Source organism: Falco naumanni, chromosome 16 (genome assembly GCF_017639655.2).
Source record: "Falco naumanni isolate bFalNau1 chromosome 16, bFalNau1.pat, whole genome shotgun sequence".
Classification (NCBI taxonomy): Eukaryota; Metazoa; Chordata; class Aves; order Falconiformes; family Falconidae; genus Falco; species Falco naumanni.
In genome coordinates this window covers 6,926,365-6,940,409 of record NC_054069.1, presented here as the reverse complement: position 1 = coordinate 6,940,409, position 14,045 = coordinate 6,926,365, and the positions used below count along the sequence as shown (strand labels likewise).

The 14,045-nt window shown below is 48.5% G+C and overlaps 1 protein-coding gene across 2 annotated transcripts in view; it reads left to right on the top strand.

Moving 5' to 3' along the window:
• NECTIN1 (nectin cell adhesion molecule 1) overlaps nucleotides 1–13,809 on the top strand; it is a 106,805-nt gene extending 92,996 nt beyond the window's left edge. The window contains exons 9-10 of one of the 2 annotated variants that reach the window (XM_040615955.1): nucleotides 2,042–2,226; nucleotides 9,579–9,686. In XM_040615955.1, the coding sequence (XP_040471889.1) occupies nucleotides 2,042–2,182 (141 nt within the window). In that variant the 3' untranslated portion in view covers nucleotides 2,183–2,226; nucleotides 9,579–9,686. Of the gene's footprint in view, nucleotides 1–2,041; nucleotides 2,227–9,578 lie in introns of both variants that reach the window. The other variant, XM_040615953.1, reaches the window with a different exon arrangement.
• Nucleotides 13,810–14,045: the final 236 nt, after the last annotated feature.

Sequence of the window (14,045 nt, the reverse complement as noted above, 5' to 3'; positions counted from 1 at the left end):
TTGCTGCAGACAGCAAAATAATTCCTTTGAGTTTACAGGGCAATTACCAGGGTGCCGATGCTGATGATTTACACAGAGCGCTTGCATGTGGCAGTACTAGACCTTGTATACAAGTCACATTATTGATATTGTAATAAATTTTGCTCCAAACAAGCAGCAGGGAGCAGTTGCAAGCCCAAGAGTGGCAGAAAGCAGGGGAATCCCGTGGATAAAACACCTCCAGGGCGAAGGAAGCACGATTTGGGAGAGGAGTGAGGCAAAGTAGGATAGAAATGAGGCGGTAAAGACTTTGTCTTTCTCTGGGACTAGAGGGAGTACCGAGATGTAAGGTTCAAGGGGAGAGTTCTGTGCAGCATAGGTTTAGGTTTGAGACTAACGGAGATGGAGTTGGCATTACTAATTTTCTTCAGTGTCCATAGACGCTTAGCCTGGGTCCAGACACGAAGCAGAGAGGCCGCGGGACACAGAGCTTTCACCCAACAGCTTGCCACTGCCACCTGGTCACCTCCCCCTGGGCAGGACAGAGGGCACCCCAAGCCTCCTCCAGCTCCGCTGAGCACCGCGGGGAGCCCCTGTTCCCCTTCCCCCTCATCCCTGTGGCCGAGAGGCACCACCGGGGAGCCGACCCCCGCCAGGGCACAGCACCGAGGGAATCACTCACTGAATAACCCCTTCCAGCAACGGGCACTAAACCAGCTCATTACAGGGCTATAAACTTCTGAAAACGGCTCTGCCACAGCTGGTACGTGGCTGAGGACACTTCTTCCAAACAAAGAGAAGAAAAACATTTTCAAATTAAACACCTTTTGCATAATTGCCATGTGGTGCAGCCATTTTGGAAAGGGGATAGGGAAATTGGAAAGCTCTTTCATTTGGAAGAGACAACTCTCTCCTCTCAGAGAGGCTTTAGCAGATGCTTGGCTGATGCTGGCGCAGAAACCAGACCCAAAAGTGAGTATTAATGAAACTGCACAGGGCAGGTAGCCAGAGGACCCCCTCACACCTTGGCTACCGACACCAGGGCTCCTCCTGGTGACTCGTTTTCCCCACTGAGCAGTGAGGTTTCCAGGCCATCCTGCCTTCCAGGGATCTCTGACCATTACTATGTGCAAAACGTGAAAGATGCCTGGATAGGAACGATCCGGCAAATTGGATAATATTCCATTCGTGCAGTTCTTGCTGATAAGCCTGCTTAGTAAGGGAATACCCATAAATACTTTCATGCCAAAGGAGGATGCTTTTAGCCTCTATTAGACATTATTACAATGAGAAAATCATGCTGCACAGTTAATCTGGAGTAGCATACTGGTGCAGTCAAGCCTCGTGTTAAAACGTAGCACTTAAGAACTCTAACAGCCCCCGCGCTACGGCAAAACAGCAGCATTGGCTAAGCAGTGTCGTTTCCCTACGGTAATGCGTCTGCTGCAAACCTGCCCTTGGAGCTATGGCTTTGAAACCTCTCCCTCCAGATTTCTCCTTCCCAACACCCAAAATTCAAGCCTTCCCCATGATTTTCACTCACGCCCCCAACCCTGCATTTGCCTCCAGTGTGCTGCAATGAACCCCGAATTCCAGCTCAGGTATCCGATAAGGTTTGAATTCACCGAACAACCCCCGGCTAAGGAAAATGCTGATCCCCGAGGGGTTGATGGGGAGATCAGTGCAGCGGGATGCTGCTGGGAGCAGCCCCAGTAAAAGGGGCAGCTGGGGCAGCTGCTGGGAGTGCTGCCCGCCTGGGCTGAGTCGCTCAGCTCAAGGGTGGATTTGGGGAGCAGTGCCATTGGGACCTTTGTTTTGATTTGAGATTTTACCTGACTGATTGTTCATTACCTCCCTACCTCCCTCTTTTTAACTGTTTTTTCTTCCTCCCCCCCTCCCTTTCTTCTCTCTCCCTCCACCCTTCACACACTCCCTCTCCCGTCTCATTCACTCACGCCTCACCTTCTGCACGGTTCCTGTGTTCTCACTCCCCTGCCTCCCCACTTCAACCCCAACTCCTTCCTCCTGTGTCCCCATCGCCTTGCTGCTCTCTTCTCTCCAGAACTCTGGCAACAAGGACTGTGATGTCCACTATGCAGAGCTGGACACTTCAGCTCTGGCCTCGTCACCCAGCCCTCGGACCTCCATCCATGCTGGCGGAGACCTAGTCGAGTATGCAACCATCCAGCCCAACTTACGCTAGCGCATGTCACTCTAGGCCCTTTCCCCTCAGATTCTGGCCTCAAGGTACACGATCGCACTCTGCCTTCCTCACTGCACCCCTCCGAAGTCAGTGCTCCCCCCGCATCTCCTCCCCCCCTGTGGAGTGACCCCTGTGCATCCCATCCGCCCTCCTGTCCACTCCCTCCACCTCCTGCACGCTGCCCACCGTGGCTGCTCTCTTTGCTACCCTTATTTCTGGGGGTGCCGACAGGGATGCCTTTGCCTTGTCTTGCCTTCTGTGCATGCTCTTTGCAGTGTTTTCCTTTGCTTTCTACAGCGAAGTGAGGCATGTGGGGGGGAAAGGGTTAATGGCTTTGTTTCAGGACAGGGGTCTGCCCCCTCTGCAGTCAGTGTGACTGGAGACACAGGGAGAAATGAGGTGGGTTTGAAGGGTCCAGCTCTTGGTGTGGGACTCGGTTTGGGGCATTTTTGTAAGGCTCGGCAGCATGAAGCAGAGCAGCAATACTAGGAAGTGCAGGGGCTGAAGCCAAAAGCCTCATGGCCACGCTAAGAGGCCCTTTCCAAGCTAGTCGGTACAAGAAGGGGAGGGAAAGAGAAGGCGGCTGTCTGAAAGAAAAAAGAAAAAATAAAAAAGAGGAGTTTGTGTGCATGGAAGCAACTATAGATAAGATGGAGCATATGTGCATGTGTGAAAGAACAAAGTGGGAGAGTATGTGAGAGAATATGGGAACATGTAAAGGTTCCTGCATCTGAAAGAGTCAGTGAATAAGAGACAGTCAGAGAGGGACCACGTATGTGAAAAGAGCTCGCTTTGCGTGAGGTTGATGCAGACAGTATGTTTGGATGTTTGAGAGAGAGGGAGAGAAATTATTTTCTTTGGTGCTCTCCTTCTCAAAACTAGAGACCAGACCTGACCGTTTCCCTGTTCTCATGTTTTTCTGACCACTTTAACCGTCACCAAGCTCCTTCAAGCTCAGGTCCTGTGGCAGGGACCGCTCAGGACTCAGCTTGCATTTAAACCTACAAGTGGTTGTTCTGGACCATCTCTAGATACCAGTGACCCTTTGAAATGCAATGGTGTCTGCAGTGGAAAAAGGTGTCTTCGGCTCTTCTTACATTCCCTTACCCTGTAATCACACCCTTTTCTCAGGTATTAAAGCCACCAGGTTTCTGTCTGAAAGGCAGGCAACTTTCCCACCCCCTGGGACCTTTGCTGGGTGATGCCAAAGCTGTTAGCCAAGAAACTGCCACTGGCAGCCCCGTCCTTGGCTGTGACTCTCCCTGGGTCCCAGGTATCCCCCGAGTTGTGGTGACTTGCTCCTTCCCCTTTAACTTGCTGCCTTTGAAATGGGAGGAAGCAGCTGTGGGTTTAACGGGGCTACAGCCCCACAGGGATGCTCCATGAAGAGGTGCAGAGAAGGATGGGGAGACAAGGAAGAAAGGAAAGGGAGAGATGAGGCGCTTTACAGCTCACTGAATCCCTCCCAGGTCGCGCAGGGTAGATCAGGAGGCACACACAGCAGCAGTAGCTTGGGATGGGGATGGGTGGCTTGGAGAAGAAGATAAGAGGCAAGGGAACTGGGTCCTTAGGAAGGAGGGGGACAGCTCTGTGCAGGAGGATAAGCAGGAGAGACCCAGCGTTTTTAAGAAGTCCCACTGGACAGGGCCGTTGATTGGTGCCTCCTTGCAGGCTAGGAACATCCAGCTAATGGTGGGTGAAGGTGGAGCACAAACCCCCGGGTGGAAGGCGTGCAGCGGGCTAGTTCAGTTTGCCTTTGTCCCTGTGGTCCCTGGTTTTCCTGTGTTGGAAGCAGCCCTGTAGCTCCCCTGCTGTAGCAAAAGCCTCCTAGGTAAGTGTCTGCAGCAGCCCTGGCCTGGACCAGAGCGGTAACCTCTCTCTCTTGCGGTGTCTCACCCACCCCTGCTCCCAGAATGAGGATCAAGGTCTTCGTAGACGTAACGAGCGAGAGTGGACAGTAAGTTTTGGATTGGTTTGGGGTTTCTTTTCTCCATTCGGTTGTGGGGTCTGCCTGTTGCTGGAGAGAGGTGCCGGTCAGCCCCCAGGCACCTGCCAGCCCCTTGCACACAGAGAGAGGACCAAAATGCCAGTCCAGGAGAGGATGTGGCTGAGGCAGCCACCCTCCCGTACGCGTTCGCCTCCAGCTCCCAACAGCTTCTCGGGCTGTGCTGGAGGAACCGCTCCCTCTGTTACAACAAGGCAAGTGCTGCCTGATCCATCTTGGAAGGTCTCGCCTTGTCCTCCCTGGGATGGGGGATTTTATTGTCAGCAAGAGGACAGTAATCCTCCAAATCCAAATTTGGAAATCCTCCCAGTTTCTCTGAAGTAAAAATAAAGCCAGTCATATGGTGCTTTGAAGGTGTAATCTCACCGCCATAAAATCTCCCTGCTAAGACACACCACAGATCAGGGTGATTTTTTTTTTTTTTTTAATACTTTTTTAATTATTTCCTCCCCCTTTACCTCCCCACATCTGCTCTCAGGTTTGTTTGGGAATTTCTTGTCCCGGTTACAGAAAGAAAAGCTCAAAATCATGAGACTTGCACCAAGATCCCAGCAAATTAGTGACCATGGTTCAGATTGCCAGCTCCGCTTTCTGAATGTCACTATAAAATTATTAAATCTGCATCAGTTACAGATTTGGTGCAGACTGAGCTGGGGATATTGGGGAACCAAAATCAGCCTTGACTCCGTTCCCATTTGCCACATTTCCTTCCTATCGACACCAGGGTTGCCTGAATACCACCCCACATGCCGGGGTCAGTATCCCCATTTCCAATTTTCAGGAGGAATAAAACAAAGAACTAAGGTGGCTTCTTATTAGTCTCCCATTTGAAAACGAGGATAACAGTCCTGCCCTGACTCCAAAAGGGTGGAGAGGAGGACTCAGGAGAGAAGCAGCAAGGAGGGAAATGTTTAAGATTATTGATGGTCTAAGATGCTGTAGGAACGCAGAACAGGTACGTACTATAGACAGCAAGAGAAATAGTTCAAAGCATGCTGAAAGATGGAATGCAACTTTATAAACAAATTTTCTGCAGAAGTAATACTTGCATGTGTCTGCGAGTGCATCCCTTGTCACAGGTCCCTGCCCTGTACTTGGGGAATTTCAGCCTTCCTCATGCTCAGTCTTTTCCTTTCCTGAACCCAGGGGTAAGCCCCTCCGTCCCACTTGCCCTCAGTTTTGTCCCCACAAAAGTCCACCAGTGCTAAAGCAAGCTCAGGGCCACTGGTTCCTGCTCATCCCCGATATGTTAATGTTTGTTCGTTACTTGGACAGTGATTATTCAAGGAAGTCCCTCACCAATAAAGTGTCAAGCAGAGCAGGAGCGTGCCAAGAGATACCTAAAGTTATGGCCATAACTTGGAACATGAAAAGCAGCTCAAAAACACTGAGTAGGGAGTTTAGAAACAGGGAGGAGAGGATGTGAGGCTCCCAACACCATGATGACATGCTGCTTATTTCTGGTTCCCATTATATTTTCTAACACCACCTACATCCTCTCGACCGAGCGGTCCACAGCATGACAACAGTCTTCTGCTGCTGTCACTCAACAAAACTGCTTCTTTCTGTTCATCAGCCTGTTCTGCATTCCAAAACTCAAAATCAGCTGATGGAGATGGTTAGGACAGTGACAGCCCAAAGTCTGAATCGTTTTTGAGCAGCAGGGACTTTTCCCAGCCAAGGCACAGGCCAACACAGCCAATAGGGACACGAACGTGCACTGTTTGCCTTGAGTCTGGCCAAGCAGAGAAAACCAGCCTACTCCTAGCCTTCAGCACGGCTCACAAACAAAGTCTAGTTTAAATTGCATGAGAGGTTATTAATTGGCTTTTGAGCAGTAGCAGAAACCACAGTCCTCTGTAGCAGTATCCATCCAGCTCTCACATGTCTTCAGATTTTCCAGAGACTATAGCAGAGAAATCCTCAGGACCCTGAGAAGGAGTCTTTCGCTTTAGACCAGCAAGAACTCATTATTTTGGGATGATTAAAAGTACAGGATACGGTCAGATCGGAGGGAAGTCTGTCTGCAGCACACCTAGTTTGACCAAAGAGATGATCTGCAAATAGAAGAAAAGCTGGAGACAGGTATATAGGGGGTGGAAAAGGGTTGTGAGTAAGTCATAGCAGAAATGAAAGCTCTCTAATTCAATCAGGTAAAGACTGTTTAAAGGTAATCTGCCAGGCTGTCTGAAACAGATAGATTGCTGACATCCCCTTTAATCAAGCTCTTGAAAATAAAACCGAGAGGGGAGGATGTAACCCAGATAATGAAGAATCATATGGAGTCATGCTGGAAACAAAGGCAAGTGGGAGAAAGTGGCAGAATTGTGTGCCAGTTCAATTTAATTAGTTCATTAGCCCTAATTTAATTTCAAACTTTGTTAAAGATAAATTAGATTTGGGAAAAGTCACAGTGGGACTGGGGAAGGAAGTCAAAGGGCAGTGGCTGCTAAATATGTTAAAAAACACCAGGCTGATTTGGCTCTCTTCCCTTTTGCTACGTGGAAATGAGATCAGGGAACAAAGCTGGAGCAATGTGACTCCTGGCTTCACACGCTGAAGAAAGGTAAAAGGAGTCAGGGAAGCCTCTTCCCCGACCCCTCTGCTGCCATTCGCCAGCTGCCCTGCTCTGGCCCCACTCCCACCTGCGGGGAGCGAGCACAGAACACTGACCAGAAGGAAGAAAACTTTTTCGTGCTCACCTGGCCAAACAGAAGCACTGACAAAATTGCGCTCATTTTCTTTAGCCCAACTTCACAGGTGCTTGTTTCATGCCCACATTAACCGATAGGTAAACAGAAAGAAATATGCTTTGCTCACCCAGTGTATTGTCAATATGCAGCCCATAAAATAGCATCTCATGGCCCTTTCTGCTTCTTTCAGCGTTAAATGCCAACACCCAGCTCAATTTATACACAAGATGTCTATTTACGTTAACTGAGAAGCTCTTTCCTATTAGGCCTTTCTGTCTATTAGACCTTTCGAGTGCACCTATTAGTGTGAAGTCCCGTGCTTTTCTGTTGCATGCTCAAAAAGCATATAAACCGACCCTACCATTTAATTGGGAACAGATTGCTACCCTTGCTAAGAGACATTTTGCCTGCCACGTCTTACCAAGTTTCCATCATTGGAACAACTTCTCTTGCAGGTTAGCTTTACCCAGAAAGTTGAGCTATCAGCTAATGACTTACCCCCATAAAGCAGGCACAGAGCTAATGCTTACCCCACCCCCACCCCACGCCCTTGCAGGTCTGAAAGCAGTTCTGTTGTGGTTAAGATTTCTTGAGAGTAGCTTATTCCAGGAGAGGACTTTTGCACAGTCTGTACCAACCAACACTCTCCCTAGCTGTCAGCCCTTCTTTATCCCTTTTTATCAGCTGGTGCAATCTGAAGAATAGCAAACAGCCGTTCCTTGTTCCCTGCCTCCCTTATGGTATGGATCCTTGTTTATGCTATACAATTTGTATGAAGATAACTGTCTCCAGGCTTGACGTATGCGTTGCCACAGCTTGCCTGCTTTTCCAGCCACAGGGTTGTGTATGGTACAGTGTAAACCTGAGCCGTGAGTTGTGTAGAGGCATAAACTTTCCGCGTAAATATAGATCCCACCTGGGAATGGGAGAGCTGTGTCAGGGCTGCCTAAAGCAGCTAGGAAGAGATGGCAGGGGTTAAGGTAAGGTTAGCGAGGCTTCCTCATGTTCTGTGGCTTGAGTTCCTCCAGTTACACAGCTATAATGCTGCACAGCACCTCTCCACCTTTTCACCTTGCAATTAAAAGCCAGAAGTGGACAGAAACCTCACGAGGTAGCTGTGGGGACGTCCCACTCGAATGTCAGATACCAACAGAGCAATTCTAAATAGAAGGGGCCTGGAGCCTGTTATTCTTTGCTATCTGGCCAGGTCAAGATCACTGACTTTTAAAAGCTTAAGCAGTGGGACATACAGTTTTGCCAAGGAAAGGGAAATGAAAATCAGATTGACCTTAGCATTGCTGCTGTTTGCCTGGTTTGCAGACAAACTTTCCATCCTCTAGCAGTCTTCATTGCTCTTAGCGAGACCGTTCCTGAAACTGCTTTAACCGTGCAGCCCTCCAACTTGCTTGTTGCCTCTTTCCAGCAGTCTGAACCATCAATAAATTATTGTTGACACTTTGTTTTCTATATGACTTTTTTAAGTGTCCTGGTGAAATATGTATCCAGGAACTGGCAGCAGATCAGCAGATTCTTCTGTTCCTTCAGGCATTTTCTCCTGAGGGTCAAATCCTTGTCCTTTTCACTAAACCGACTGTTTCTGGTATTTTGAAAGAGAGCAAGGAAGGACTCAAGGGCAAGTTACTCGCTTCAACCAGCCCCAGTGAGCACAGGCAGAAGAGGTGACTGCCAGTGCCTTTGCTCTCTGAGACGCCCCTGGGCGAGAGCCCAGGAAGGTGGGTTGATTTTAAAAACCAAACCCACTGTCCTCGCTAGATGTCCCTCCTGCTTGGGTCATCTTGCAGGGCTGCACACTGGAGGAAAGGCTCTGTGAGCAGGGAGGAACCCTTCCCATCAGCTGCCCCCCCCAAGGGTCTCCATCTGCGCCCCCTGCGCCCCTGCAGCTGCCCCTGCCTGGGGTCTCCGTCCCCCGCCCCCAGCCCCCAGCGCTTCCTCAGCACTGCTCGCTGCACCTCTGCGAAACTGTCCCAGTAGAAACCAAAACACTTTGGGCTCGGAGGGGTTTTCATTTCGTTTGGCACTTAAAAGAGGAAGAATCAGAGTTTGCAAAGCATCGGTAGGGGTACGCTCCGTCGGAGGGGTCGTGGGACCACGGAGCAGTCGCAATCTTGCAAGTGCTTTGTATTCTCTGTAGTTGATGTGACCTACAAAGCTGGCCCCAAGGCTTTCAGTGGAGCTGCTCACACAGGTGGAGCTTAGCACATGCGTTCCTGCCTGCTAGGTAAGCATCAGGCACAATAACTCACGTCGCCTCCGAAGTCCCTGCCCGGACACGTGCCCTTTCGATGGAAGAGCGTGAGCCTGGGTTAGATTCGTGATGCGTACAAGCACTGCTTTTCAAAACTGAGGCGTGGAAGAGTTAGGAAGACTGAAAATAAACTGTCCTTTCTTGGCCAACTGCTTATTTTGTCCAGAGGGCCAAGGCATTTACAAGGGGCAAACCATGCAAAACCGATACATATGTGTGGGCCATATGGATATTTTGGGAAGTGAGACAAAAATTTTGAAATGTGAGGACTGATCACCTGGCTTTCTGTTTTCCTGAAGCAGTAAGCAGAACTACTTAATTTTCCATCCTACTTGTTGTATGTGTGTGTCTCAGCAAGGAGCTGGAGAGTTGTATGTTTTATGGCTGACGATCCCAGAGTTTTCACCTGCTGACTTTTGTCTCTACTTACAGAACTTTGGAAAGTGTCACTCAGAGATATCGAATGCGAGTGATTACCTGACCCGCTGTTACTCACATGAAGATCGATATCTGGAGAAGATCCCTCATGTCTATACCCCCTTGTCAGATCTCCCACAAGATCTTTATCCTCATCATTCTGACATCTCCTTCTGCTGCCCACCTCCCGGTTCCCGGGCTCCTTACATCTGTCCTAAGGAACAGTATGTTTAAAGTGTCAACACAGCAAAATGAAGAAGCTAATGTTTTTCACTTCTCCTGACCCTGTTGCTCAACAACCAAGGCCTTTTAGATACCCACCTTTGCCATTGCTTATTTTATTTATTGATTTTAAAATTTTGGTGCAATTGTAATTGACATGATTAGGTTAAGTATCTGCCTGGCTTGCTAATGCTCAAGGGAACACTCTGCCTTTGCCCACGTCTCATTCAGTACTTGCATCTTTCTTTTCTCATCCTGGCCCTCCTGTATCAAGCTGGCTACGTGTGTGCATGTGTATGTGGGTGACAGCTGCCCTGTGTCGGATGGGACGTGCCCAACCTCATTAAATGTCCGTAGGTTCCCTTGTGTCAATCTCTACACTGTTTGCACCAGAGCAGCCAGCTGTGGATTCTTCACAGCCCTTGTTCCAGCTTGTCCGAAGTTTTACAGCACAGCCAGTGCTCAAATCTAAGGCTGTAGTGGGGTTTGGGATTTTTTCCCCCTCCTTTGGACAAATTTGTTTCCCCCTTGGCAATGGGGATAGGAAATCCCTGTTGTAAATGGCTGAACAGTCAAGATTGCTGAACCAAATAAGATGCTTATAATGAAAGATGCTCAAAACCAACCCAAGAATAGAGTTTGGTTTGGTTTAGGGGTTTTGTTTCTGTCCTTGTCCCCTCCTGTTCCCACTCCCAGTCTCTTGGATTGACTTTTAAATCCAGGCAGCATGGGGACACGTATTTTGAAATCAACACATTTGGAGAAGGCATCCTTTAAATAATCGTCTTATAACCTGAAACCCAAAGGGGAAAAAGAATTAGAAAGGGAAATACTCTCTCTAATTTTCTTTTTCAAAGCCTAACGTGACCCCCCACTAGCTTTTCCCCCTCTCTTCCTTGCATCTGTTGATTGGAATTTTAAAATGAACTCAGGCAGAATATAAAGCATAAATCGTGATTTCAGGTAATCTTCTTGCTCTTAATGAAGGATAAAAGCCAATAGAGGAATCTGGCCTTTTAACTTTTTTAAAAGCATCTTAGTTTTGGGACTACACATTTTTTGATATTGGAATGTGTGTGGGTGTGTAAATCCAAACGTGTACATTCCTGTGACCACAAAGTGTTTTAGAGAAGGAAATTTATCTCTGCATCACATTTGTGTTCACTTGTATTAAAAGAAAAATAACTATAGATATACACTTAAATGTACATAAAAGCAAAGAAGAGGAAGAGGAAAAAAAGGAATGAACATCCTGTATACGAGCTTGGTTTCAAGGATAACTTTCATCTGTTTCACCCAGGTATGGCATAGAAGAGATGACGTCTGGGACAGTTCTGAACAAGGGGATATGCCTTCTTGGCGAATGGGCATTTACTTTCCTTTGTCTCAGGTTGGGTATTTGGCATTCCACAGACACTGCACACGTAATATCACTCTGGAAATCATGAGGATGTTTGAGCAAAGTGCATGTGGGAGGGAGACATGGGAACCACACCATTACCCTGCTGCCCAGACACCAAACAGCATTTCAGCGCTACTTGTACAAATAAGTGAAACTACCATCAAGAGGAAAGCCTCCCCGTGAGAGGAGGCGTGAATACCATGTTGGATGCTACCAGCCCAGCTCCTGCCATGCCACATGGACTGAAGTACCATTTTATTTTTGTATATCTGAATCTAAACGGCTATAGTTGTTCTATGCACTTTCTGTGTCCCCATCACCTAGAGCAGCCTCGAGACTCACCTTGCTTGTCCCTCTTCCTCCACAGAGAAGCACATCTGTGTTCACACTACCTCGTGGATTCCCTGCAGGCTAATAAATAGATCTGTATATAAAAGAGAAGTTTATACTTCTGTTAGTTAGGCAATATAGCACTGTGTGAGGATGACGGCACATGCATGGATGCCCCGGTGCCCTCGCATGGCATACATCACACCCGTGGAGAACTGCCTCTTCCCACCCCTCTTCCCCTGCTTCCCCAGTGCATGTTGCTACTTCGTACTTTGTGGAGACGGCACGGTAGCTGGTCACGCGGACAAGGTTTCGTTTCTGTGGTGGGAAATCGCTGCACCATGTGGGGAGGTAGTTTCCCGCTGGGAGCTGGTTTCCCACCAGACTGAGAGGTGTTGTACCAGCTGGTGGCCTGGCTGGGCTTGGCTGGGTGCGGTGTGGATGAAAGGGCACTGGTGCATTTCTTGGCCAAGCTGAAGTGGCCAGTACCTCCAACAGGCACAGCAGCTTCACACGTGCTAGTGCATGGAGCGCTCTCATTCCCAGAGGATCAGGGGACTACACAGACATAGCCTTAGAGCGTTAAACACAGCTTTTCCAATACCATCCTTTTGGTCTTTAATGATGGGGCCCCTTCCTGGAGTCATTTGGATTCACATTTCCCCTGCCAGTCTCCAGAGAATTCAGCCAGTCATTTCCCTATACCAATGGACTCAAGCGCTATGTGTCTCGATTCAGATAATGTATTTCTCTCTCTTTTCTTCTCAACATACCTTGGGGTACTTTCTGGTTACCACAGAGCTGGAAATTGGATTTACTCTGAACAGAAGCCACAGTCAACACATTCACCCCAGCAGGGGAACCATGCTTTGGAGTCTGCCGAATCTGCCTTTGGTCACTCTGGAAAGGTGATGAGGTGCTGGAAAACCCAGGTGTCTCTGACATCCTGGAATCAACCCAGCACCACTGCCCATGGAGAAAAAGCAAGCAGAAGTCCATTACACGCTTCCCTGTTTGCATGCCTGTGATAGCAGGATGCTGCCTGCGCAGTGGCAATTAGAGTGGATTTGACTGGGGCAGCCTTCGCCTGGTGCAGTTTCAGACAGATCTAAGAGTTTAAATAAGAAATAGAATGTGGTCAGGTCTTCAGATACAGAAGGAACCAAGTCAGACAAAATGCTGGCTGGCCTGAGGAGGCACAGGACACGTTGCAGGTGGTTTTCTGCGCTGCCTGTGGCTGGAGGGATGATGCCTTGATGAGGAAGGGGAAGGCAGAGGTGCAGGCTGCAGCGTTACAGAGAAATTCTCGTTGCCTTGTGCAGCTTTGAATTTGAGCTACCCACAGAAGACTGCCACGAAGGGGTTTACTGTGCTTTTCAGCAAAACAGAAGGATTTCAGTCCTCCCTAGAAAGGGGAAAAGCAAGAAAAGCTTAAATTCAAAGCAGTAGTTTGACTTATGCCAGCGCATATATTAAGCTTAGCAATGTCTTGGTTCTCTTTGCCTCTCTTCTCCGTAAGAATTGGGTTGGTCTAAAAAAAATTGCTAAAGGGAGTCTCCACACACTAACACATTCCCTTGTACTCTAGGAAAAGGGGGGAAACTCCTGAAGAAAAACCCTGAAGAAAGAGATAGTGAGGTTCAGGTCCATGTTTTGGTTTTACAAAGCTGCATTTAGAAATGGTTCTGATTCAGGGCTCTTATTCCTCCCTCCCTCTCCGTACAGTTGCACAATATTTGCCGTTTCCAAACTTTGCTGCACCTGTTGCCACAAGCTCAACGCTAGCTTTGCTCTGTGATAAGGCTACCCTGTCTGTGGGTGACCTCTCAGGCACAGAAATCCTGCTGCAGCAATGCTAATGAGAGGCATTCTCCTCCTGCCATGGTGCAAATTGATTTTAGAAGAGCCCCTCTCCGGGAACGGAGCCATCCAGTAACACTGTTGGGTGTAGATTGCTGACCAAGTTGAACAGGCAACTGGTGGAGTGTGATCCTGCATCCAGTGGGCTAGCAGTATATGGGAGGAACTGGTGCTATATTTCTGTGTCTTACTGGTGTGAGACATAGAATCATAGAATCACAGAACCATTTCAGTCGGAAAAGACCCTTAAGACGAAGCCATTCTTCCTGTTACTGGGGTGAAATGTCATAATTTCTGTTCCATATGTTGGTGGCAATGACACAAGAGCTCTTGCAGATGGAAAAGACTGATCACAGAACTTAAATAAAAGTCAGCTGAAGAGTTATGACAACTTCTCTCATAGCTGTGCAACTGGTGTGAGGTGCTTGATCTCTTCCTTTCTCCTGGTGCTGACTTTTTCCCGAGTTGCTCACGACACCCACCATCCCTTGCAGGTTCACTCCCCAAAAACGTACACACGTGCACACACACACCCCCTGCCTTCGCTGGGTGTAACTGAGCCCCAGGAGTTACTGGCTGAGTTCGTGAAGCTGTCCTCAGGGCTGCATTAACCAGCCTTTCGTGCTGCCTCCTTCCCTGTCCGCAGCACTGGTGGGGATGTGGGGCTT